The 26,964-nt window shown below is 43.0% G+C and overlaps 1 protein-coding gene across 3 annotated transcripts; it reads right to left on the reverse strand.

The window, feature by feature from the left end:
• NR1D2 (nuclear receptor subfamily 1 group D member 2) lies at nt 1-26,964 on the reverse strand. 3 transcript variants are annotated; one of them, XM_049710119.1, is made up of 8 exons: nt 26,946-26,964; nt 19,929-20,189; nt 18,921-19,009; nt 16,884-17,028; nt 14,788-15,035; nt 12,496-12,681; nt 9,870-10,080; nt 1-3,399 (listed from the first exon to the last, which is right to left on the reverse strand). In XM_049710119.1, the coding sequence occupies exons 2-8, from the start codon at nt 19,984-19,986 to the stop codon at nt 3,203-3,205; spliced, it is 1,134 nt and encodes a 377-aa protein (XP_049566076.1). In that variant the 5' UTR covers nt 19,987-20,189; nt 26,946-26,964; the 3' UTR covers nt 1-3,202. The 3 variants fall into 3 exon arrangements, with proteins under 3 accessions (XP_049566076.1, XP_033287859.1, XP_004271957.1); XM_033431968.2 differs by lacking the exon at nt 26,946-26,964 and adding an exon at nt 26,757-26,880 and having other exon boundaries at nt 14,413-15,035; XM_004271909.3 differs by lacking the exon at nt 26,946-26,964 and adding an exon at nt 26,170-26,479 and having other exon boundaries at nt 14,413-15,035.

Consider the following 26,964-nt stretch of genomic DNA (forward strand, 5'->3'; position numbering starts at 1 on the left):
TGGTTAGAAATAATATTTATTATTCCCTCCCCCCATGTACAGATCACTTTTCAGAAAGAGGAAGATATTATCCATGTGTTCATCGGTAACAGTTTGTAGAAAATAAACATAATTCCTATCTTGTCAACAATATAGTTCTATCATTTTTTTAAAACAATAGCCATTTTATTTTTCCATGTTAGTTCAAGAATAGCTTCAAGTTTTATGTTTCAGATCAAATCAAGACAATCTTTGTTTCTAGGTAATTTCCTGACAGAGCCCCTCCCCCCCAGCCCCTAAAAAATTCTATATCCTAAGTGATAAACTCTTCTTGTACATTCAGCAAACTTTATATTGGAAAAGGATAACTGAGATAGGTACTTACTCTCGTGCACAGTAATAAATCTAGCTGAGCTTCTACACCTTGCTTTGCAATGATGTTTACATAAAATAAATCATATCTTATCAAGTTACAATGGTAATTTCTTGAAATGTAGTTACGAAAGCTATACACTTAATCCACTGAAATTTCCTTCTAATTTCTGAATCTGTAATTAAACCATCGCCATAAGGAAAAGCTTCATCCCAAGACGATGTTCCCCCCCTTTTCCTCAGCTATTTCTCCCTAAAGGCTTGAACCCTCTCTCAGATCATGTAAAGAGATACATTAAAAGCACAGGAAAAAATGTTTTAGCTCGCTGACATAATGCCCTTAAGTTTGCTGACATAATGCCCATATGTTAACTTTAAAATGTAAAATCAGAGTTAAAGCGTCACTTAATTCATACAGTACATTGTTCATTAATCAACAGTGTCCCACCAACTCAGAAGTTCCCTAAACTGGTCGTCTTCTCCGCATTTAGTAGGTTTATAACCAATGACTCAATCAAAGAATGTGCTTGTAATAGGCTGCTGGTTTAATTCTAGAATTAGAAGTTTCCATCTTGGGCTATTTTCAAATACAGAAATGCTACAAGTGGCATATGAACTATTAATTTTGTTTCCCATTACCTAGAGGAAGAATTTGTTCAAATAAAATTTTACAAGACAAAATGCAAATCTCTATACCTATATATAGATGTATACATGTATATATTGAACCTAACTAAAGTTTTATAAGCAATACTAACATAGTTCTGGTTACACATTCCTAAAGACTTAGTAACTGTTTTAAAGATATATGTTATAAAGAGGCTTATGCAAAAGGCAAAAATTAAGAAACAACATGATCCTTGAGGTTTTCAGTATTACTTCAAAAAAGCTGTTTCTATTCCCCATATAAGAAAACTGTGCATTTATCTTAGAAAAAAAAATTATAAAAAGATAATGGTATCATGTGAAGAGTTCACAAAAACTACACTATATATCCCATAAAAGTCATACCTATTTAAGGTAAATCACGATTATGGTTTATATTGTATTACAGACATCACCATCACCTTTCCTCTTTAATAATGAGAGGGTTTAACTCTGTTTTAACTTAACTAGTGCCACAGAAATTCAAGTCCCAGTAGCAACAAGTTAAACAAGGTTATTACAAAATAAGGCATTCTGCTCACATGTCATTAAAGTAACAGGCTGAGTATAGTAAAATGGGATCTTTTCGTTTTTGTAATTTTATACCATCCAAAAATTATATAGAAGGCAATTTTACCCCAAAACCCAATTAATTGCTATCTTCCAGGGCAACAGAAAAACATACATAAAATCCTCAACTTTTGGCAATTTTCTCCAACTGCCATAAAGAGGCTGATCTTATCTATTTAATAAAGCCCAGTATCAGAAATGCGGATGAAATGTCTCTGACTATGCCATTTCTAAGCCTGCAGGTCACACACTAAACGATTTTTCAAATTATACATTAAATCTAATTTGACAAAATCCCTGTAGTGTTATTTAGGGGAAAAAAAACCCCAAGTGGATTCAGAACACACTTGCACACCCACACTCACACACACAGGCACACATCAACATACTGAACAGTTTTCTTAAACATTGGTTGGTTCTCCAGAAAGACTCCAAATATTTGTCATCAAGCTACAGCATGTGTGTAAGGGGCAGCAATGCAACTTTCTTAGCACAAAGTAAGAATCTGAATGAACTTCTAAACAACTAGTACCTGAACCAAAGATTTTGCCAAAGATGAACTCTGAAATACATGTTTTTTGAAATCTGGACCCAACTGCCTGTTGCACTTGTACATTAAGTGTTGCTTAGATAAACAAAAATAGAGCATAAATTCATTACTCTACTATCTAAAGATTTAAAGCAATGGTTATGTCATCAACAGGTAAAATGCACCTAATTTGGGTCTTTTGACACCTCTTGCTTTAAGTTTATTGTATGATAAAGTTCTTCACAGTTTAAAATATTGTGAAGAAATATATTTATATATAACTATATTCACATAGATATTATGTACACATACTATGTATTTAATGTACCCATAAACTTTGAATATGTGTGTGCCAGAAGGATAACCCACACATACGCAGGAACCCTGAATAATAGATCGGTGTGGACTGTGAAATGATTTCTCAGAAATGCATAGAAATAAAAAGAGTATTATTATGAATAATTATAATAACAAAACTTTTACCGTATTTACATAGTGCCTATCTCCCAGGAGGTAAATATGCTTTCTAGACATTCGTCAGCATCTCTGTGAGGCGGGGCATTGGGAACACGATCAAGTCTCATTTTCCACAACCAGCGAGCCTGTCCAGGACCACGCACTTTCACGGTGGCAGAATGGAGCACAGACAAGGAGGTTTCCTAACTTGCAAAGTCTCCAAACACCAGATCAAACAGTCTTGGGGTGAAATCAAGTTTCCATCTTACAAGAGAACTTCCACCACAAAGGATTAATTTTTAAGTCCTCATATACTTGTGATTGTGCATTATATTTGTACCACAGGGAGATCAAAATGGTTTTTGGTTTTGGCAGATGAAAAAGTCTAACATTCAGTGTGACTATAATTCAGTGTAACTTCTCCAGTTTAAGTGCAACACCGCTGACTGGTCTACCGGGGAACTGCGGTCAATGTCTAAGCATGGCTGAAGAAATCTCAAACAGCTGCTGCCTGGTTACAGAGGCGGCCTGCAGTCTCACGTTGTCTTAGAGGTCTCTCCTACCTCCACGTATGGTACACACGTAAATAAGCATTTCCGCACAAAATATACAGTCAGCATGAAACAGTCCATGTTTAAATAAACCAAGGCCTTAGGGGTGAACTTTAAAGGCCAAGAGCTCCTCGGAGTGCATGTTGTTTAAAGATCGAAGATCTGGCAACTTTAGAAGAAGTTTTGTAAAAATAGAGGCCTCGTTTGGATGGTTTTTCATTATTAAGGTCCTTAGGGCGCGGATGAGCGTTTCCTGCAAAGCCTCCACAGAGTTGACGTTTTCTATCCCGGATCGATCTGAGGGAGAGTGAGGAAGAGAGCGAGATGGAGGAGAGGACATGTTATTAACATTAAATACAAATATAATCCGTGCTGTCGGTCTCATCAATGAATTCAAAACAAGGTTTTACACATTGGAACAGAGGCAAAAGATAACTGACAGAGTTTTTTAAATCCCAATGGCAAATTTTTGTAGCTATTTATTATAAAAATATATATCACATAGTTCATTTGATAAATCAAAGTTCTTTATAGTGATTAGGTATCTACTCACAAAAATCTAGAAGTTCTGATTTTTAAAATTAGATGCTATCTAATTTCAACTGCTTCTGATTGGCAAAACCAAATGGGTCATGTGGTTTAGCAGTGTATTTTCATCTCATGTGGAACATACCACACTGGCACGTCACCGTAGGTGGCAGGCACCTGGGACCCACGAGTGGATCCCTCTTCCCTTGGGTGGGCCAGACTCACTCACTACTAAGGAATGAAACACTGTAGAAAAAGCGGTGGCTTCCACCTTAGGCAAGCTCTCACTCGCTTGCCCTGAGGAAAGCCGGACGCCATGTGAAATGCCCTATGAAGTGGCCTGAGTGCGAGGGAATTGAGGGTGGTCCCCAGCCGCCAGCCAGCCAGGAACTGAGGTGCTCAGTCTAACGACTGCAGGGAATGACTCCTGCCAACCACCACGTGAATAAGCCTGGAAGCGGATCCTGCCCTAGTGGAGCCTTCATGTGAGACCACAGCCTGCCCACAGCTCGACTGCAACCTCCTAAGAAACCCTGAGCCAGAAGCACCCATATCCTAACCCTCAGAGATAAGAAACGTATGCATTTTTAAGCCACTGAGTTTTCGGGTAATTTGTTATGCAGTAGTAGATAACTAACATAGTATGCAAATTTATTACCTAGTTATATTAACTTGCATTCACTTTTACTTAGCATACTGTGTTTATTAAACTCATCATACAAAAATGTTAATAAATTAGTGATTTAGCATAAACCAGCAATAAAGGAAAGTATCCTTAAATGAGCCGAACTTATGTTGTTGGCCATGGACTTTTTTCATCAGCGTGGGTCATTTCTTCCCTTTACAATAGGACACCGTAGTGCACAAGAAATATTCAATGGCTCCAAGTATAGGGGGCTGTAATTAACAAGAAAAGGACTTCTCCAAAGAAGCAAAATTCTCTGGCCATTTACACCCTTTTTTCATTTTTTTTACAAGGAAATCAAGGAGGTCTTACATTATAACTGATAGCTGAAAAACGTTACTTGCAATGCAAACACTCAGAACAAGGATTAAAATTTAATAGTAAAGAGGGGGAAAGTCTGACTAACTTAAATGCAGGAAAAAATGATGAAAATAGTTTTATATTACATTTAATAAAATTTGGATTATGACTACAACTGTGTGCTAATTCTTACAGGAAAAGAGACAAATTGAATGTTGACTCCGGGCTGGGGGGGCGGAGGGAGTCATGATTTATCACACAAAATTGTGAGATGGACAAAAGATCTCTGCCCATACAATCATAAGGGTCATCTCTGCAAACCTACTTAAAGCTTTCAATCATGCTTCCAAGACTCTCCTTGCCTTTAATGTTCAAGTAATTGTTTTCTTTAACAGCCTTGCAATTTACTAATTCATTCACCAAACACTTATTCTGTGATGGGTGCTAGGGAATTAGCAGTGAACATAACAAACAAACCAAAATTCCTTCCTTTAGAGAGCTCATATTTGGGCCGAAGAAAGTTTACATTGTATCATCAGTAATTTACAACAACTGGGAAAAAATGACGGTGATCCCCACAAACAATATAATCTAGATGGCAAAGAAAGAAACAGACAGGAAGTGGGAGAGGACATTTGAGTTAGTATTATACGTGGTTGGTCCTCCAGTGAATATGTTGTGTTTCAGTGACCTATGCTTATGTAGTCAACCCCCTTCGGGGAAACAGATGCCTATACTGTACCTAAAAATGTTAATCATATTAAATTTTTCTAAAACCATGCTTCCATGATTTGAAGGCCAGAGGACCTAACTACAAATCTAGCTGGATCATAAAACAACGATCCTCTAGAAACTGCAACACTAGAAGGCACAGACTGAAATGGAAATTCACCTTCCAAAGGATGCCCTAAGTGCTATACTACCACCTGCAGAATTTAATTCATGATACGGCTTTCTACTTCCTTAATTAGCTCCCAAGCTTGTCCTCCTCACCAACTGTGCTCCTGATGCATATTCACTTCCTACACGATGCAAGTTAAGTTCCTTCAACGAAGCCTCCATGAGGACAACTGAAACCTACATCCAGGAGAGCTCTGGTCTCACACCCACAGGCCAGTCTCTCATCTTCAACTGGAAGTGACTGCGGCCATTACACACAACCTGAAAAAGAGTTTACCTTCCAGGTGTAATTCCTCTTCTCTCCATGGTATCAAAAGTCTTCCAATCTCACAGGCAAATAAATACCATGCTTGAGACTGCTCTCTCCCTTAGCAGCTACAGCTATTCTGTTAACAAGCGGCAGAGTGGGAAGGCTCCTGAAGCTAGACTAACAGGAGTTCAAATGCCTGATCAGCCCATTATGAAAAACGTGACCTTGGGCAAATTATTCAAGCCGCCGTTCCTCAAATTCCTTGCCTGTCGTAACTGAGGATAACATGTCCTAGCTCACATCCAAGGTCTGCTGTGAATACAAAATTATATAATGAGATCATTAACTAGCATTTCTTCCGACAACCACCACCAGAAGAGAACAAGAACCAGAAGGCAAGTGTAGATTCCAAGAAAAACAAAAGCTATTTTGAATATAAAGCAAACTACAATGTTGCTTAATTCTAAACAGTTAACAGAGAACATAAATAAATAACCCATTTGTTATCTGACCCCGGAACATGCCCTTCAGGAAGGGCAGGCTTAGGGGAGAGTCTATGTTGCCTGTTACCCTTTCAGTCCCACCGTGTGAACACTAAGAGCACTAGTCACGTGATCACACTACTACGAATGCTGATGTTTGACTGTTCAATGTTTAGAATCAACTGATAAATAAAGCATGGGAAATAGCCACATTTATAGAACAGAACGTAAATATTTTCATTCTTGACAACGCAGAAGAAATGTTAGCGCAGAAGAAGCCAGGATGTGGAGAAAGGAGGGCCCTGTGTCCCTGCATGGTGAGAATATTCTATCTAAACTATCTGAGAGGTTATGAAAGAGTGAGTGAGCAAAGACTGTGAGCATGTTAAATTTATAAATAAAACCAATAAAGTAGCACAAGAAATAAAACATAAAAATTGAGGGGGAAAAGTGAGAGGGAACTTTTTTTTTTTAATTTATTTTTGGCTGCATTGGGTCTTTGCTGCGTGCGGGCTTTCTCTAGTTGCGGCGAGCGGGGACTACTCTGCGTTGCGGTGCATGGGCTTCCCATTGCGGTGGCTTCTCTTGTTGTGGAGCACGGGCTCTAGGCACATAGGCTTCAATAGTTGTGGCACAGGGGCCCTAGAGCAGAGCGCAGGCTCAGTAGCTGTGGCACGTGGGCTCAGTAGTTGTGGCTCACGGGCTCTAGAGCGCAGGCTCAGTAGTTGTGGCGCACGGGCTTAGCTGCTCCGCAGCATGTGGGATCTTCCCGGCCCAGGGCTCAAACCTGTGCCCCCTGCATTGGCAGGCGGATTCTTAACCACTGCGCCACCAGGGAAAGCCCCAAGAAGGAACGTTTATTTATCAGTTACATCTGCTAAATAAAAAGAGGTACAAGCATAGTATTTAGAGTTGGGTCAGCAACCATCAGAACAACTAAAAAGAAAGATGGTTAGAAATCTAGTTCTCTGAAGGACAGGCTAGGAATAGAAGAAGGAAGGCTTTCCATTTTATACCCTTCTATAGTTATGGAATTTTATTTTCCTGCTTTAAAGACAACAATAGTTCTTTTTAAGTGACAGAGCTTTAAATTCGACATTTTAAAATGCATGCATACTGTGTTGCCTGTGTATCTTCATATATAAACACAACACAAACAAGAATGCCTTACCATCTTTTACAGTCAGTTTCTCCCCTTTGGTACCATCTATCAATAAGCAGGCAAATGGACAAATGGATGGATGGGTGAATGGAGAGAGGCAGACCCCTAATGCTAACAGTGGTCTTTCTTGGTAGTGATATTATCATCTTTATTTTCATCTTAATGTTTTCTAATTTCTCAAAGAACCCATATTATTCTTAGGATCAGATAACAAAAGAAGGCTTTTTCGAAATTAAAATTTGAAACATAAAAATCACGTTCCTGGTGGAAAACACAACTGAAGTAGCACGGTGCCGGCAGAGAGCTCCCCTTTACCCCTTGGCCTTCTTTTCTTCCCCTGAACTACCTCGGGGACACAGTCCCTCCTTCCCCCCTCCTCTGCCACAACCTATTTCAGGAGAGTTCACTCCACTGCCTCATTCCTGGAGTTATTTCAACAGCCTCTCGACCTGACTCTCCAGCTCTGATGACTCACCTGTCTAATCCACCCAGGACAGAAACGCAGAAGTAAGGTTAAAGCGTGGCTTTGTTCATGCCAGACCATTCCCCTACTTAGGAAGTTACACTGACTTCCCACTGCCCCGTATTCCAGGTGAAGCTCTTCTGTTCAGCTGGCCAGCTGTCACTCTATAACCTGGTGCTCCCCTCACCCCGAGCCTTCTGCCCCCTCCTCCTCGACGAGCACCCCAGGCTTTGGCCCCGCCCCATGCCACCCCTCGCCTCTGGCTGGGAAAACCTAATACCCCATCCTCCCCACAAAGCCTTCTCAGATGACTTCATCTTCCTTCCTGAACTCCTACCTACCTCAGTCGGAACCAAGCAGTTTAGTAACACAAAGCTTTCTGTGTTGGTTCCGTCTCTCCAAATGGAACACAAAGCCGGTGTCTTAATGCTTGTTCTGTCTCCCCCGAGCACCTGGCACTTAAGGCATATTCATCAGATAAAGAAGTTACCGAGTATGGATTACCTTTATTTCACAATTAAAGATTTAGTAATCTGATGACAACTCAAACCATTACTAATTACTCATGAAGAGACTGTGAAATGGTAGGTAAGTGCAAGAAGCATTACAAGGTTACTAAGAAACCAGGCATCCCTCACTGACACAGTCCATCCAAACTACTCCCATAAGTGCATTTTTAGCTACCCAGGTAGAGCTGATCAGAAAAGGTAGCCAAATAATGCCTGCAAATGGCGTAAGTTTTTTATACCACTGACGTGCAACAGGCCCTTTAAGATATACAAAGAGCTTCCTCTCCTTAAGGATCGCTGACGTAAGAGTTACTGACTTACAGTCCAGCCACATAACCAGGGGCCACAACTTATACTTTACAACCCTCACAGTGTTCAGCACAAGGTCTTTTACACAGTAGGAAGCAAATGGGAAACTTAAAGCAAGTAATATCAAAATACTGCCTAGGGCTTCCCTGGTGGCACAGTGGTTGAGGGTCCGCCTGCCGATGCAGGGGACACGGGTTCGTGCCCTGGTCCAGGAGGATCCCATATGCCGCGGCAGAGCGGCTGGGCCCGTGAGCCATGGCCTCTAGGCCTGCGCGTCCGGAGCCTGTGCTCCGCAGCGGGAGAGGCCACAGCAGTGAGAGGCCCGCGTACCAAAAAAAAAAAAAAAAAAAACTGTCTAATTCTCAACAAATGGTTTAAAATAAAGTTAGCGATACCTAAAAATGCCTGGCACTTTCTTACATGTCCCCAAGAAAGTCACCGGCTCAATTTCCAATTTGCTATGGGGAATAATCTCTGCCTTACTAAGTACCGTCTGAGTTGAAATACTTTGGTCAGAAATAACTGCAATACAATGCAAGGTGGCAGGGAAATTGGGAAACACCATCAATGACTCATATAAATAAACATTAAATGATAGGATTCAACAATCTTGGAGGCTCCCATGGTACAATCCCTTCCTTTCACAGGATAAGGAAACCGAGACTCAAAGAGAGAAAATTACTTACCAAGTCACACAGAAAGTTCAGTAGCAAAGCTGGGTGAGAGCCTACAACTCATAATTCTCTGATTTTTGTAACAAAACACAGTAATACATCTTGATACTTGTAACATTTTCAAGTAACCCACATAATATTTTAACCAAAACTTAGATTCATATTATAACCATCTACCTAGAAATACACAATGTTCCAAAAACTAAATCCATGAAATAACACTTTAGACTCATAAAAAATTATGAACAAAAGCTAAAGACTAAGAGTGGTATATGTGAGGCCCAGATCTAAACATCCTTTTATCCCTATACAGCACTTGTGACTTTTACTGCCATGATTAAAAAAAAAAAATTTAATTATGCAAAAATAACAGATTCATAGTTTAGCATATTTCCTAAGGCCTTCTCCCCTCTTCATAGCTTGCCAGAACCTAGCCGACTGCCACCTTCTCCCCACTTGGTCACTATATTCCAGGTGTCACACAACTGTCGAGCAGCTTCCTTACCTGCAGAAACCAGGACAACTGCTGTAAACAGACTCATCTCTTCATCACTGAGTTGGAGGGCATTTAGCTTCTCACTAAATTCAAACATAGAGTTTAGCAGATCCCCTGCTCCCATTGAGTGTAAATCATCCACACTATACTTCTTTCCACTTAAAAAGGTGACAGTACGTTCCTTTGCGTCAAATAATGATGCAAACCGTACCATTAAAACCTGGAAAAAGAAAAAGACTTAAATGTATCTGGAGAAGTTCAATAGTAATACTAAAAAATAACTCAGTATTCAAGTCAGTTAAGAGACATCCTACACATAAAAGAAGAGTTGTAGAAGAAAAAGTGAGTTTATTTTTACCCAGAACCATTTGCTTAAGACAAAATCTCCACCAAAGCGATAAATACTCTAGGAAGAGCATCAAAAAAATTCCAGCCACCAGGGGCAAAATACTCAAGTCCTGTGATACTCTGAAACTATTTAATAAAGATTCTGAAATGTAAATTCAAAATTAAAGCAGGCAAAAAAAAGCCCAAAACCCGAAATTAAAGCAGGCAATAATGCCAAGAAATTTGAAACTGGGCCTTGGCCAAAGGCATTTAGCAAACTCTTTAAGCTACCAAGTGTATCATATGGTCTCTAAGCCCTAAGTAAAAAGAGCAGTATTTCAATGCAACAACACTTGGAAACACACAAACACCAAATGCAACCAAGGCAAATGCAGCAGACGAACTCTAATCATAGTCTATTTTAAGAAAGCATAACCCAAAGAGACAATACACAAAGAAAACTATGGTAGCAGGTGCTCCAGACATCAAGGTATAATGGAAATCCAGACCAAACCAGTCAACAACTGCTAACCTGCAGACCAAACCAGTCAACAACTGCTAACCTGCAGCACTCCCTCCACTATAGTAAACGGTAACATCTAGGTCACATATTCCTCTCATAACCAGAGGAACACTGAACAAACACCTGCCCTTTGCAATGCTCCCAAGCAAAGACTTGTTTTACCCAAGACAACCCAAAAGAGAGTGAGCCTTCTAAGATGGTGCTAGCGCTACAACACAGCAATCCTCAGACAAATCACAAGGTGAAAAGAACACAAGTCCTGGAGCGAGAGATTTGTGTTCTAGTCCTGACTGTGTTACGAATTTACTGGTAACCCAGGAAAGAAAAGTTCTGCACCTCTCTGGGCCGTAGTTATCTAACCTCAAAACTGGGTGAATTGAACTTGATCTCTGACATCCCTTCTGACTTTAAACCTTAAGTCTAATATTTTCCTTTGAACTGAAAACCCTAACCTATAGGTGTTTCTTTGGAATTCTATCACAGCTATTTTATTTACAAAAACATCTTCTCTGTTCTAGCTCAGGTGCCCCAAAGAATAGAACCGAAGGCAAGGGTTTATATGGGATGTGCACTGGCACATGTGAAAACAACAGGAGTTAAGAAAAAGGAAATGAGATGGAAAGGAAAGAGAGTCAGTATCAGAGGACATACTGCTAAGCTGGACACCACCTGACATCAAGAACAACTGAGAGCCCGATCCCGTGGGACCCTCCGGGGAAGTGAAGATCTTCCCCCAGCTCCCTTTCCCTGCTGATCAAAGACTGGGCCCACCGGCGTCAATGTCCCACCCACCCCCTGCCTTTCAGGATAATGCCTACGTGAGTGCTGAGCAAGTGCTGAGACTTCTCCCACCTCAGCAGCAGCAGGGAAGCCCCGGGGCAGACAGGTGAGAGGTCCCTAAGCAAGCACAGCGAGAGGCTCTGTCTGCATCCTACTCAAATTGGCAACACGGGCTGCCCCAGGCCCAGGCAGAAGGCACCACAGCAGAGAAAGTGGAGTAGCAAAAGTAGCCAAGGATCCTGGAGTGAGGCGAGGCCATGAAGATCCACAGTGGTACATAAGAGATGTCTGAAACAACTCCCAAATATCCTACCACCTCCTAGGAGACAAAAACCACCATCTATTTACCCTTCGTGTCCAGTACTGAACATAGTAAACGCTGGGTTAGGCTATCAGGAGGTGTCTAACTCGGGGAACCCACCAAGTCCACACCTGAAAGCGATTCTAGAACTTGGAGTTCATGTGCTGCAAATACAGTCCATTTGTATTTAAAGTCCTAAGTAACTCGGCCTTTACCTTGTCTTTTCCCAAGATCCTGAGATGGTCATTCTTTTGTTGATATTTTCAGCCTCTGGACTATAAACAGTTGTTGAGAAAAGGATCAAAGTAAAATACTACCTTCGACTTCCCTGTGGCACAGTGGTTAAGAACCTGCCTGCCAATGCAGGGGACAAGGGTTCGAGCCCTGGTCCGGGAAGACCCCGCATGCCACGGGGCAACTAAGCCCGTGCGCCACAACTATTGAGCCTGCGCTCTAGAGCCCGCGTGCCACAACTACTGAAGCCCGCGTGCCACAACAACTGAAGCCCGCGCACCTAGAGCCTGTGCTCCACAAGAGAAGCCACCGCAATGAGAAGCCTGCTCACTGCAACTAGAGAAAGCCCACGTATAGCAACCAAGACCCAACACAGCCAAAATAAATAAATTCGTTTAAAAAAAATAATAATAAAATAAAATAAAATACTACCTTGCCCTGTATCAATATTCAGGATAAATAAAACCTACCTCGAAAGTCCCAGCCTTTAAAAGGTTGACCTGGTCATGTTGAGAGAGATCTCTGAAGCCGGGAATACGCTTTGCAAACTCCACCACTTCCTTCACTGCTGGGGTGAAGCTCATCGAAAATTCTTCCCAGATTTCATGCCCCGATTTATGAGGATCCACATACGGAGACTTATTCATTGGACAAACCTAATACGCATAAAACAGAAGAACTACTGAATTGTGAGAGGTGGTAAAGAAATTTCAAAGGTAGCATATCAATCAATGGAAACCCCATGAATATACCCTCTGACACCAGTAAAATCTACTAATATTAGCACTCTCTCCATTTGCTACTTGCCTTGTGACAGAGAGCCTCAGAGCAACCTAACTTAAACAGCAGTTAACTTATCATAAAAGAGGTAGCCTAAGCAAAAAGTATATCTATCACAAGCTAGTTCAAAACCTGTTGCAGAGGTTTGAGAGATTATTTTGTAATATTGCTGCCATCTTGCACTGGGTTTTATGGTTTTCAATCAAATTCATACGTATTCATTCACTTGATTCTCAACCCTACTATGTAGTCATGGCAGACATTATAACTACCATTTCTTAGATAAGGAAATGGGACTTTATGAGGTTTAGTGATTTATCCAAATACAGCTAGAAGTCACAGGCCTAGAGTCCAACCCCACACTTAGTATTTCAAAACTCACCTTTTTCTAAATAGGCACAATTACACTGTTGTAATTTCAAACAGGAAAAGACAGTGAGATGCCTCACTTTTTTAAAAAAGGTCACTGACCACTTATTTCATATACACTGGTGTGACCACTGGCCTCCACTTGTTCAATTAGGACACAATGACTGGACATACAAGATGGACCTTCTAAATAAGAATTGGAGAGGAAAAAAATAGGAAGCCAAAGAAGGTATTAGGACACTACAAAGATTATGAAACATACACTGTATACTCTATTAGTAAAATCAGCCTTTAAATTTTCATTAAATCCATAGGAGATCGAGTAATGGGACGATTCTATAACCATGGAGAATATCACAGATCAGAACCTAAATGCTTACACGTTTTTTCCCTCCTTAACAGAGCCACTAAGCCTAAAAAAATATGAGGCTACCTTCCAGATCCATGGAATCAAATACTTGTAAGTGACCCAAAAAAATCTAACATTAGGACTGGGGTAGAGTCAACTATCTTGAAATGAAAAAAGAGGATTTTAATTACCTGGCTGTAGAAAATACCAAGCACTATCAAAGGATCTCATTGTGCAAACTGGAAGTGCCGTGCTACTGCTGTTTTAGATGAAATTGGGGCTGAATATAAACAATGTACTTTCATGCAGACTATTGTATCTGATGAAAACACTTAAATGATATGAGTGACATTAACTCATTCCATGGGATGAAGTCGGAGAAAATCCTTAGAAACCAGCGAATTATATTAAACTATGCCTAAATTTTCAAACAACAAAACATCCATGTTCTATATCCAAAGACCTTTTTGCATCATAATGGTTAAAGAAAACACTTTCCTTCTAAATCAAGGAATTACTGACCATGGCAAGCTAAAAGATCAGCCCTCTGAGAAAATCCCAAAGCTAGGAAGGCAATGCTTAACCTGAACGCTTCAAGTTTGAAAAGGATTTCTAAGAATTAGGACCGATTCTTCATGAACCATATTTTACATAAAATCCTAATCCCAATCATAGTACCAATCAAATAACACGCCTGTACCTAGCTCTGTATGAAATCAGCTCATTCAACAAATGATGTTTATTAAAAATATTTGACCTAAAGTACTACGCAAAATTGATTCTGTAAATCTCAGGTTTTCTGACACCCCCGCCCCTGTCCTCTGAATAAAAGAAAGCCTTCAAAGCTTTCCTTGATACAAAGTGAGCAAAAGAAGTGATTTCACTATACCAGATGCATTCTCCCTCCAGTGTTGCACAGGTAACTATTCTCGTTCTCATTCTGAGAACATCCATCTATGGAAACTCTATCACATACTCTCTGAGTATAAGCATTGGAGAAGTTCACACAATGTCCATTTGTAATACAAATGGCATGCCCATTGGCGTAATGCATTACGTTCCTCCCTTTGTACTGTCCACCGAGGTGCTGCTGGCTCTCACTACAAGGAAAGTGGCTGCTAAGCCCACTGCCACAACGGTCATGATTCAAATTATATTGCTCCATGTTCTTAGGAATCCGTTCTCTCTGCGGCTGCACGGTCTCTGCCGAGTTTTCTCGCTGCTCCTGATTATACATAAAGGTATCCTTGTGCGCTCTGGTTACCATGCCAATCACTTCTTCCTTTGCAAAATCTGAAGAGGGAGAAGAGCTTTTGATGTTTTCTTGCTCCAGCTGGGGCTTGGGTCGCAGCTGTTCCTGGGCTGGTAAAGCTGTCTGTTCATGATGTTCTACTAATTGGTCGTTCTGTAGATGACCACTGAACTGGCTGTTCATCATGGTCTTCATGGCACTCTGCATCTCAATTAGCATCCTCTGTTTTTCACGCTTAGGAATACGACCAAACCGAACAGCTATTGAAGAAAAAGATATTTAACATCTACATTCTAAATAAGACCCGTTTATACAAAATAACACAAAACTGGCTCTGATAGCTATGGCTTCTGGTCATATGAGTAAAGAACATCCATTTGTGTCTGGCCCAAATTATCCTAAACTTGCTGGTTATGTTTTTCTGGTACCACAGGAAGTGGGAGCAGAAAGACAATTTTTCGTTTTTCTCTCAAAATAAAGCTCAGAATATCTCTAGGGTATTTTATAAACAAAGCCTAAGAAAGAAATTTGAAATTAACTGATGGAAATCAGTTTGCAGCAGACCAGCATTCCTATACAGCACCTTACTAAGAAAGCTGAAGGCTCTGTTCTCAAGAAGGCACACGTGATTCAGCTACCCACATCCACCAACGCTGATGGAACCCACAGGCACAATCACTCCCTGAATGACCTCTGTCCGTTCATTTCTGTAACCTTATTCTCAAGACCCAACTATGAAGGGATCTCCTTTTCCAACTTCTTAAAAGAGAAAATGTTTAAAAAAAAAAAGAAAAGAAAAGAAAAATCACAGTCAATAGAAATGTAGTTATTGGAAAATAAACTTGCTGGATTTCAATTAAAATCAATGAAACAAAAATAAAATCATTCATCCTGCACTACCTTAGAGACTAGTCTTAGAATGAGTCCTGTTTCCAATGTTCATATCCCTGAGGGGAAAAAGCTTCTTTCCACCTAACATTTATACAGAGATAACAAAAATTAAATATCCACCCAGCAAGAAAGCCTCACTAATCTAACTGCAGCCTCTGACACTGTCATGACCACAGACGAACAATTTTATCATGGTGCACACTCTACCTCTGCTCCCTCCTGTACAACTGATGGCCATTTTTACTCTTTCTGGGGAAATCACAATATCCACCAACTTTGGATTAGTATTTCTAGTGCTATAAAAGTATTTCTAGTGCTATAAAAAAAATTTTCAAGCAACTGAAAATACAAAACATCAACTGCTGAAACCTGTCATTCTAGAACCTCATACTATACTTCTACTATATTTCTGCGTCAGTAAGATACTAGAGTAATCTAAAGGACTGCTTAAATGACCCTTCCCTACATAAATACAAGGTTCATTCTTAGCAATTCTTAATTAACTCTACGAAGCCAATCCCTCTGAAAACCTCATACTCCTCTATTATGTTACTTAGAACACAATGAGACTATCCAAAAATGATTTCCCAAGAACAACGGACGGAAGAGTCACATCTTCCAGGGACGTCATCCATAAATAATACTAAAGGTCCTGCAAATCACAACCTTTATTTTCCACGGGAGTGGATCATGCCAGAAATGAGCAACCACCTCCACTCCAGACCCTGATGTCTCTTTCAATTTTGCATCTCCTTTCAAAGTATTCAGAATCAGTGCCCGAAAAGCACTGTGTCATATCAGGACTGAGAAGTGATAGAGCTGATTCACGTAGGGAGCAATGGGTTCCTCAGGACTGCTAAGAGATCAGGGAAAAAAGCCAAGGACTCCTATATCAAGAAAAAGTAAATCTCTTTTTTTTTTTTTTTTTTAGGAAAAAGAAAAAGTACTCAAATTGCATAGGGAAAAAATGGGTCTTTTCACAGGCAAGCAACAAAAAAAGAAGAGAGCCAAAAGCTGTTTCTGGGGTGATGATGCTAGAATTTTGACTTGAATGAATTTGGCATCCTACAAGGCATCAAAATGTGTTTTCTAAAATCTGTTTCACCCTGTGCACAAGGGGGCCATTGGTAATCGGCTTATAGCTCCGGTTTATGCTGAGAAATAAGGGCCAAGCTCCACGCGCTTTAAGGAGAGCACTCTTTAAACTGGGGACGTACCATCTCTCGACATTCCAACAGACAGACACTTTTTGAAACGACACTGCTGACATCTGTTCCTATTCATTCTCATTATAGAGCAGTTTTCATTCTTCAGGCACTTCTTGTACTGAATGTTTTGCTGAATGCTTCTCCGGAAAAAACCCTAAGAACAAAGGAAGACGTAGCCATCCATTTAAAAACATCCAGATGAACTCCCTGTAAGCGTCCTCCCACACCTAACCAGCCAGGACACTGCTAGCCACCAGGAAGAAACTCTGGCTCAGAGCTGAGGGAAGCAGAATACTGACACACAGAGTTTAACTGGGTTCTTACCGACATCAGCAAGCACCTGTGCCTACTAGCCAAGCAGAGCCCTTCTTCCATGCTTCCCGCTGGAGAATCTCAGTACCGCCGAACACCCCTGCCCACCCAACCCCCGTCCTACACTTTACCCTGTTACCAGCCCTGCCTGCCGGCATGCCCTCTGGCTCACGCTTTAATCACATACAAATTCCAAAACCCTTGAAACATGAATGGCATTTTCAACAAGCTGACAGAGAAATGTGTTCCATACCGTAACTTCCTCACTAGAACTAAGCATTACGTTGGTAGAACTCGGTCTTTCCCGGATTATTACCTGCTGACACCAGCAAGGCCTACTTATATGTGCCAGATGTTCCTGGCTACTTGTCCGCAGCAGGTAAGTGTCACACCACACGCCACAGACCAACTAAGGATCCAGGAAAGACAGTTCCCAGCTAGATGGCTACACAGAACTGCCTTCATTACACGATTTAAGTTCATGCTCTGTGAGTGGTCTTCAAAGATCTCCAGCTTAATGGTTCCCCTGACTTTTTCAGCAAAATCAAAATTACCAAAATTATTTTAAACTGTACTTCCCTTGACTATCATAACTAACCACATATTTGATGAATCTATATTAGTAATTATGGGATACAACATTTTTATACTTTGTTACTGCAATACTATACTTGGACACTGTAATATCTGAGCTAGACACATCTTTAAGAGCAATTATGTGTGGTATTTATCAGGAATACACAACTAGGCTCATGTGCTTGTCCTTTTGTTTCTCTAGCTATAAAGTGAGACTAATGCCTGTCCCACATTATTTCATATTTTTGTAAAAAAAAAAAAAATAACTATTTATAGAATTTTAAAACAGTGGAAAAGTGCTACATCTGAACAAAATACTGAGTAGCCTTGTGAAGTGATCGAGCCATTAAGAGCTACAAAATTCACAATTCATTCAGAGCCACCCGAGAAAATATTTTCTCTTTCATCATGTACATTCACTGTTTTGCTCACCCACCACATCCTGCCAAACTGTATTCCTGCTTCAGTCAGAGAACAGCAAGAGCACGTGTCTTGGCCATGTTAATTTTAGACACTCAGGAGAAAGGCCTGTGCCAGATTAGAAAAGAGAGAGATTCCCTAGATATAAGTAGGAGGTACAGACTTCTCACTTGGAATTATCTGACTCAGGAATATTCAACTAAACTTATAAGTGAGCTTTCCCAAGGGCTCAATTTATACTCAAGATTCTTTTACTTAGTTGGCATCACTTCTGAAGACAGCACATTTTTACAAACATCTAGGAATTATTCCCAACTCCTAGCACCCGACATTGTCAGAATGTCAAAGTATCTGATGAGACCTACTCGAAGTCTGGTTTAAACTAAGTCCCAGAAAGGCAGTAGCGCCTCATCTGCTCTGCTCCCTGCTGTCCGCCACCACCTAGAACAGTGCCTGACACGTTAATGAATAAACACTTCATACTATACTTAAGTTTGAGTGAGATAGCAAATTTATGTATATCAAAATTTTAAAGAAAAAAGAAATAGTTTCACTGAATTTAAAATATATTTTTCAAAACAAGTTATGTTTATACACTACATAAAATGCTTAAAACTTTAAGAGGAACAGCTGACTTCTCTCCTCCTCCCAGATTATCAACTGTGTAAACTGGCAATGCTAACTGCAATTTCTTTAATCCCAGAATCGGTAGCTTAAAGAAACAAAAGCATGCTTTACCTTACAGCCTTCACAAGCATGAACTCCATAGTGGAATCCTGACGCCACATCCCCACAGACTTTACACAGTAGAACCATGCCACTAAATTCTAAGGCACAAACAGACACAAAAGTGAAATGCTGGAAGAAAAACTAAAATTGTTTGTTTTCTTTCCAACTGAATATTTTATTTTGTTCAACCTGTAAGTACTTTAAAAATATACAAATCTACTTTTATAACGTAAAAGAAAAATCTTTACACCAAGTTGACATATCAAAAGAAATCATGAATTTCTTTTAAACAGTTTATGGCACTGCCAAAAATATCTCAGAGAGCTAGTTTTTCCTTTCCCGATGATTTTAAACATACATTGAAATTTTATAAATCTAGAGTTACTTCACATCAGACATGCAACCAGAGCTAAGAAAACAATCCTGCTGGATAAGAATTAAGAAGTTAGCCAAAGGTGTCAATCAACAAAAGGTGCAAAGGGGTGTCTCCACAGGCTGCTGTACAAATACTCAATTCAACTCACCTGCTGGTCCCAGTCAGGCCCCATCTCTGCCTGATCCTGCCCTGTACCAGCCCATCACCTCCACAGTCACTCAGGGATCCTAATTTCCACGACTCATTTGGATATCCCAATCCGCTAAATGTTCCTAGCTCCAACTTCATGAAAGCAAACCCCTTTCCACGAGTAAGTACTCCGTCTAGAAACCAGATTCGGCACTAGGAGTGCAGAAGAGAGATAACTGTGAAATGGGGTAAGAGGTTACCCTCGAAGGAAACATGGTCAGACAGAGTACATAAGCACAGATCTTGCTCTGCAGCAAGAACCAATTATGACAGCCCCTAGGCTGCAACTTTTCAGATCATCACTGATTTCTTACCTAACTACTGAACTATGATTACCCAGAAGGGAGTGAAAATTATACCCCAAAATAAAATGGTCCCCCAAATGAGCAGCTGATAAAACAAGCCCCACCTGCAATCGGTGGCACAAACCTTTAGAAAACTAAATAACTCACTTGTCACTGAACTGTGACTCTTTGTCATCCCAGGTGCGCTCGATTTGCTTGTTTTCATAGAACAATCTATCCGATCATCCTTCAGGATGCCTTCAGTATTGGAGAGATGGCCATTTTTGGGATTCCCGTTGTTATCAGCATTAGTGCTAGCCGGAGAAGATGGGACGGAGGAGGACTGGAAACTGTTCTCGGAGCCCTCACTGTGACAAGACGCAGGGCTAGAGGCTGAGCTGGAAGAGCTGATATAGGCAATCACACCTCCTGGAAAAGATGGGGGAAATCAGACAATTAGATACTCGATAATACATATTTTCTATTTTTGCAAATCTGAACAGTAACGTCACTAACTTTAGAGACAGGTTAACGGTTAAAATTACTGCACAAGGAAAAAGTAACTTATTTTCTTCCTTATTTCCTACTATTCTTCTTGCTTCCACAAAGTTCAAAGCCAAACAATTCCCACTGATTTAAAATGTGAGCAGGTTCTCACTGGCTTTGTCATTCTGAGCACATGCAGATCCAAACCTAAAGCTTTTCATTTTCCAACCTATTACTAAAAGGAATGAAAAACCTTCCTGAGCGACAGCACAGTTTAGAGTAATCAAGTTGTTTTGGCCGTGAAGAAATCGGGTTCTGGTCCTGTCTCTGCGTCCTTCATTATACCTTTACATGGAACAATCCTAGAACAATGGGTTCATCATTTAGCTCCCCCAGCACTTGGCTAAAACACAGGTCAACCAGGAACAGACGTAACACCTGGAACTCTGGATAAAGTAGTTTATCTGGAAATGGAAAACCTTTCATAGCTGTTGCCCCCAGAATCTTTCTGTCGCGATGTTCCCCAAAGACTCTATGACTATGCACTAAACCCCAGTTCCACACACTGCCTTCTCCACCTACTTCTGACGTTGGACTTGCAGACACCCTTATCGCAAAGCCCAAACTAGAGAAGGCACCCTCGGGAATGAGCACTTTGAACAAGTCCTCCAGGCGATTCTTTGTCCTATTAAAGTTTAAGAATGGCTGTAACTAGTGATCAAGCACACACTGGCCCATAGTCTCCAAGGTTGACTTTTTCACCGACTGAACTGCCTGAGTATCTCTAATACGCTGTGAATCCAGAGAAAAACGATTTTAACCTGGAAGGCTATCGGATGTCGTGTTACTGGGTAAAACCACTGTGCCCTCTGTTTTCATAAAACTTCATAGATCTAAAGGTCACATTAGAAATTCCAGGTGGTAGTAAACTGCTACTTTTTTCTCACTTACCTCCACTGGGAACAGGATACAAAGAAAAATATTACCCTTAGTCTTCAATAAATTCCCACAGGAAGTTCTCACAGCTATTTATCTTTTCTAAAGAACACTTTAGGTAGTAAATTCACTAACACCTCAAGAGGATAAAAGGTGAGGAAGTTAGACCTGCCCAGGGCCAGCATTTGAGTCAGCCATTTACACCCATGAGGTCTTCTACCTACCTCAGCTTAGAAATAAACTTCTAGAGATCAGAGCTATCCTGATGGCTTAAGAACCGGATTAAAGCACTGACTGGGCAATAGAAGGTACTAATTACCCAGAACACACCTTCCTTTGCAAAAGCTCCAAAATCAAATCTAAGAAAAATTACTGGGCTATTATCAATCCAGTTAAGATCCAACTCCTGTCTTTAGGGAATCAACAGTCATTTACAGGAAGCATTTGTGCCAAGAACCATGGAACCAAAGATGACCCATCAAGAAGCAGCTACATTCTCTTAGCAAGACGTTCTGATTTAGTTGTGTCAGCATGTACCAGACACCAATCTACCCACCTGATAGTTAGCAACCCAAAAACATTAAAATTTCATTTCCTAGAAGGTAAGGAGTACATCTAGCAGTTCCTCAACCCAATGAAGAAGGGGAAGTGAAAAATACAAGACACCAAGAATGCCGAGAATAAAATGACAGAATTTCACACCACATTTCATCCTCACAAGAAACCTATAAAATTCACTTCCATTTTTCCATTCTACAGAAGAGGAACTCAGAGAGGTTAATACAGCTACTAAGTGGCAGGGCCAGGGTTGAAAGTCAAGGCTGTCTAATTCCAGAGTACAGAGTATTATTTCTTACTGAGAAGACCTGGGCAAGCAGGTTACTTTCAATCTCTCTAAACCTGAGTCATCTTCTATAAAATGGCAATATCTGCCAGAGTTATGATAAGATTGAAATGAAATGGTGTCCATAAAAGGGGATTATTAAAATAAGTGATTTTTACAGAGACAGTTTTTAATGGTAACACAAGAAAGGTAAAATCCCTGAACCAGCAAGTCCCAACAGCTCCAGAAACAGGCAGAATGTACTTCTTAGATGCCTCAAGCTAAAATTAGCTGAGGCACAGTCTTCTCTATTTTTAGTTGAAAAGGACCCTAGAGCTGGGCCAGGTTCCCAGGCTAGGGCTTACCCAGTGGTCAATGTCAGACAGTATCAAACTTTGTACTGCTGGGAAGCACTTACTGTCCTGGCATATATTGGGGTTTTCTTACCCTAATTCTAGGCTTGCCCATCATCACCCACCCCCACTGCCCATCATCCTGGAAAATATGCTTGAGTTCAACTCATGAGTGTACTTTTCTGCCTAGTGACTTAGAACCAAACGTTTTTACCTTTAAGAAGTTTTAGTTTTCTCATTTTAAAAGTAGGTTTTTAGTAATTTCTACTCACAAGATGATACAGTGGACCTAATGAAGCACTAAACTTCCAATTGTATCCCAGTGTCAGGGCTCCAGAGAACAAGATGGTCCCTTCCCTAAAAGGCTTTAAAGGCCAGCTGGGGAGACAGCCTTATTAACCAGGCATTCCAATGCAACATGAGCAATGTTTCATACAAACTACTGTGAACTGCTGACAGCACAAGAGCACTATAGAGGGCAGAGATCATGAGCAAGGTGACAATAAGTGGGATCTTAAAGAATATGTAAGTTATTAAATGATGTACTACAGAAGACGTTATTTAAGAAAACAAAAACCGTGGTGACAAAAAACAAATAGGTCTTATTTTGTAAAACAGTGTTCTTGTCTCCATGTAAATTCCTGGGAAGGGGTAGGGGGGCAAGTGTAATCTAGTGTCTGGGGAAAAAAAACCCTACTGACTAGCAACAAGATTAAAAGAGAGGAATGATGAAATGGGGAAGCTCTACTGACCCCTTCCTTTTCCACCAGCTATGACCCTGTACCACGGCAAACCACATGGACCCCTGAGGAGACAGGACCACCAAGCTTTGCCTATGCCTTCAAATGTTATGTGGGCTTCAACCTACAGCACAGCTTGTGCTCCCCAAGTGCATTATGTGCATCTGGCTCTCCCACTTGCCTGGGTAAGTTACTCACTTCAGTTTACTTTGACCCTCATCTTCAAATGGTGACAACAGCACCTTCCTTCATAGAATTAATGTGAGGCACCAAAGTAGCAACACGTGTAAAGGGCCTGGCACATAAATGCTCAACAGATCCTGGTGATTATTATTTTACCGTCATTATACTGGAAGAGTTGGATCAGGACAGTTCAAACAAAACGAACCCTCTCTCTCCACGCTTCTTTCCTTCAATTCTGAACGTGTCGCGTGGACCCAGTGGTTTCTCTGAAGGTTCTTATTTCCAGGCCACCTTCTGACTCCCTCAACTCCAACAACGAGTCAGGCAACTTCCTTCTTCACTTCTGATTCTTCCCATTATCTCACTGTTTCCCTTTCCAAGTGACAAACAGAGTAGACTACAGATTTGTAAAGATAACGATGGCCTATGTGGGAATGTTTTCCTAATTTTTCAAATGTGCATCGCCGCCACAGTTATGAAGTGTGTACAATATGTTATTTATTTTAAAGAACTTGGTATACTCAATCAAAATCTGTGACAAAAATGTATAGAGTCAATTTCTACAGCTTCACTGTCTCCCCTCTGTATTAGTCATGGAGAGGGCAGAGACACAGTGAGTCATGATTTACAGGACAGTTACATGAAATGGCCACTGGGTGAATAAGTATTGACTAATAAAATGTTATCGACCCAAAGGGAGGGGTCGGAGGCTGCCACACAGCACTGAATTTGGCCCCACCCCAGCCAACATTTACAACAACGTGAAGGAAGTTCAAGAGAATGCTTATCAACACTCCTTCAGACAGAGGGATGGCAGAAATAGTATACTGGATGACAGCTTGCGACAGCTTGAACTTGGAGCCAAATGGAAAAAGAGGAAATTTAAGGATGATAATGGCAAGCCCCTACAGTTCAGCTCAAACAATTATCTGCACAATGGATGAAACCTAGCTTCAAATCAGTTCACATGAGAAGAATATAGCTGACTGCAAGGCTACTGTGAGTCAGCAAAGCAATATGCTACAAAAGCCGAGCCTGCCAGAGAACTCATTTACAAGCAGCATCCCCAGCTTGGAACTTGGTAACCGACCAACAACTTCCACTTCTGGATGCCACATCCCAAAGGGCAACAAGGATGATGATCAGGAAAAAAACAACACTGACCAAGGGATGTGAACTGGCGACAGGGGAGGGGTGGGGGTCAGCAATCATCGTAAGGAAATTTTATAATTTGTAGCCACACTTTAAAATCAAAATTAAGTTCACTGATAATGTTCCAGGAAGGCTCAAATCAGACAAAAACTTTCTAATCACTTGAGCCGGCCCACCTTATCCGACCACGAAGCTGGAAGACTTCATTCACGCTGGGTTAGACGAGGTAGAAGTTTATAAACTCTAAATCCTTACCAAGTAAAAGTTTAATTCCGTAAGAGTTACTTAAATTTTTAAACTATCCTCAAAGCTTAAGTAGGCCCACAGGTAATTAAAACACAGGAAAATGGCTTTTTTTTTTAAATGTTCATGGAACGTTCACAACAATTTATTATCAAGGGATGGTTTTAGTACATATAATAACTTAAAAAATAATCACTGGCTGTTTCTGCAACCTCACTGGCTTTAGGTAAAGGGCTATCCTTCGTTGGGAGAAGGGGCGGCAGCTAAAAGGGCAGAAGCGAGCCTGGTATTGCTCTGTGGCGTTGCAACAGGAACTGTAGCAAGAAAGGGATTGACAGAGTCAAATTCTGTTATCCTGAGACTTCCCTGGCGGTCCAGTGTTTAGGACTGGTGCTTGCACTGCTGGGGGCCCCAGTTCAATCCCTGGTCCCGGAACTAAGATCCCACATGCCACGCAGCACACAAAAAAAATCTGTTACCGGTTTCAGGAAAGACCAGTGACCCATGGGTTTAAAGCAATTAAGCGAATTGACAAGGACCAGCTGTACAGGAGGCCTAGGAGTCACCCCGGGTCACCGCCCACATGAGCCAAGGGCTTCGCTAAGGGTGGAATCCCTCACGGTCCCGACTGGCGCCTCGAGCGTATTCATCACAGAAGGTGTGCAAGGTCAGTCGCGTCCCCGCAGATCGTTAAAACTGATATTTTTCTTTTTTTCTTTTTGCTAAACACGAGGCAGCGCTACAACCGGGGCCTTCCTCCGCCCGTCCGCCGGGCGACCCCAGAGGGTCTCGTGTCGGGGAAGCCCCACACCGCCCCGCGGGCCCTCCTCCTGCCCGAGCGCGCCCACGCCCCGCGCTTCTCCCGCCCGCCTGCCAGGCCCCGGCTCCGCACGCCGGCGGAGGACACTGCGGCCTCCGCGCCCGCTCGGGGCCGCCGAGCCGCGGGTTCCCGGGGCGCGCACGCGCAGCCCCCTCCGCGGCAAGCAACCCCGCGGGGGAAGAGGGGGATCGCGGCCACGTCACAGCCCGGAGGGCTCCGGGGGCGGGGCCTCCACGGGCTGCGGCGCTCACGGCCGGCGCGCGCCCCCGCCCCCACGTGTCCCTGCGGCCCCGCGAATGTGGGTCACGGAGCCGCGCGGCCTCACGTGTCCCCGCCCGCCGCCGCCGCCCCAGCACCCATTATGTAATGCCTCGTCACGCGCCCGCCCAGCCAACCGGCGCCCGCGCGCCGCCGAACGTAAACACAGCGCGCACGTGGCTCGCGCGGCCGGGCCATGTGAGGGGGGGCCGGGCCGGCGCCGTTAGGCCGCGCTGCGGCGTTGCGGTCGGCCAGCAGGGCGGTAGCGGGCCGGGCCGGCGGGCGACGAGCGCCGAGCCCGACGCGGGTCCCCGGCGCGCGGCGGCCACCCCGGGGCCCCGCCGCCGCCCTCGCAGTGCCCAACGGGCTCCGAGCGCCCCTCGGCCGCGCCCCACCCGCCGCAGTCGGCTCTTACCCGCATTCACCTCCATGGTGCTCTCGGGGAGGAGGCCGGAGCCGCCCGATCCCGCAGAGCGGGCAGCGCCGCCGCCGCCTCAGCGCCGCGCCGCCCCGGGCCGGAGGCAGCGGTGGTCGCTGGGCCCCCTCATGGGCAGGACGGGCGGGGCGCCCGGACTCGGGCCCTGCGGCCGGAGAGCGGGCTGCGGGGAGAGAGGGCGGCGGCGGCGGCGAACGGCGCTCCTCGCGGGGCCCCTAACAACAAAGCGGCGGCGCGGCGGCTTCCTGCAGCCAGCGCACCGCGGCGGCGAGGGCGGCTGACGGGGAGGGCAGCCGCGACCATGTGACCCGCGCACACACCCCCCTCCCTCCGCCCGCCCCGCGGCCGGCCGCTGCGGCGACTCCGCCCCTCCCGCGCCGCCGCCCCTCCTCCTCTTCACCCTCCTTCCCGCCGCCGCCGCCGCCGCCGCCCGCTCGCGCTCACCCCGGTTCCCTTCCTCCTCCCGATTTCCCGCCTCTGGCCGGGAGTACCCCGCCACGCTCCCCTACCCAACCCTGCGCCCCCTCCCCCGTCTAGTGACACCTCAGGGCCCCTCCGATGGTTACCTAGGACCGTCGGGTGGCGCCGAGCAGACCCGCTTTTCAGGCCCCGGGCAGGGCCAGCCCCAGACCGCCCCGCAGGTCCGCTCTCCTCGCGACAGACCTCAGAACGCCGGGCTCCTTGCGGACACTGCCCACATCTCCTCCCTCTACACCTCCTCGGTGACTTCATCCAGTCCAAGAGCTCAAACAGACCTGTGTGCTGAATGAGCTC

Source organism: Orcinus orca, chromosome 5 (assembly GCF_937001465.1).
Source record: "Orcinus orca chromosome 5, mOrcOrc1.1, whole genome shotgun sequence".
Classification (NCBI taxonomy): domain Eukaryota; kingdom Metazoa; phylum Chordata; class Mammalia; order Artiodactyla; family Delphinidae; genus Orcinus; species Orcinus orca.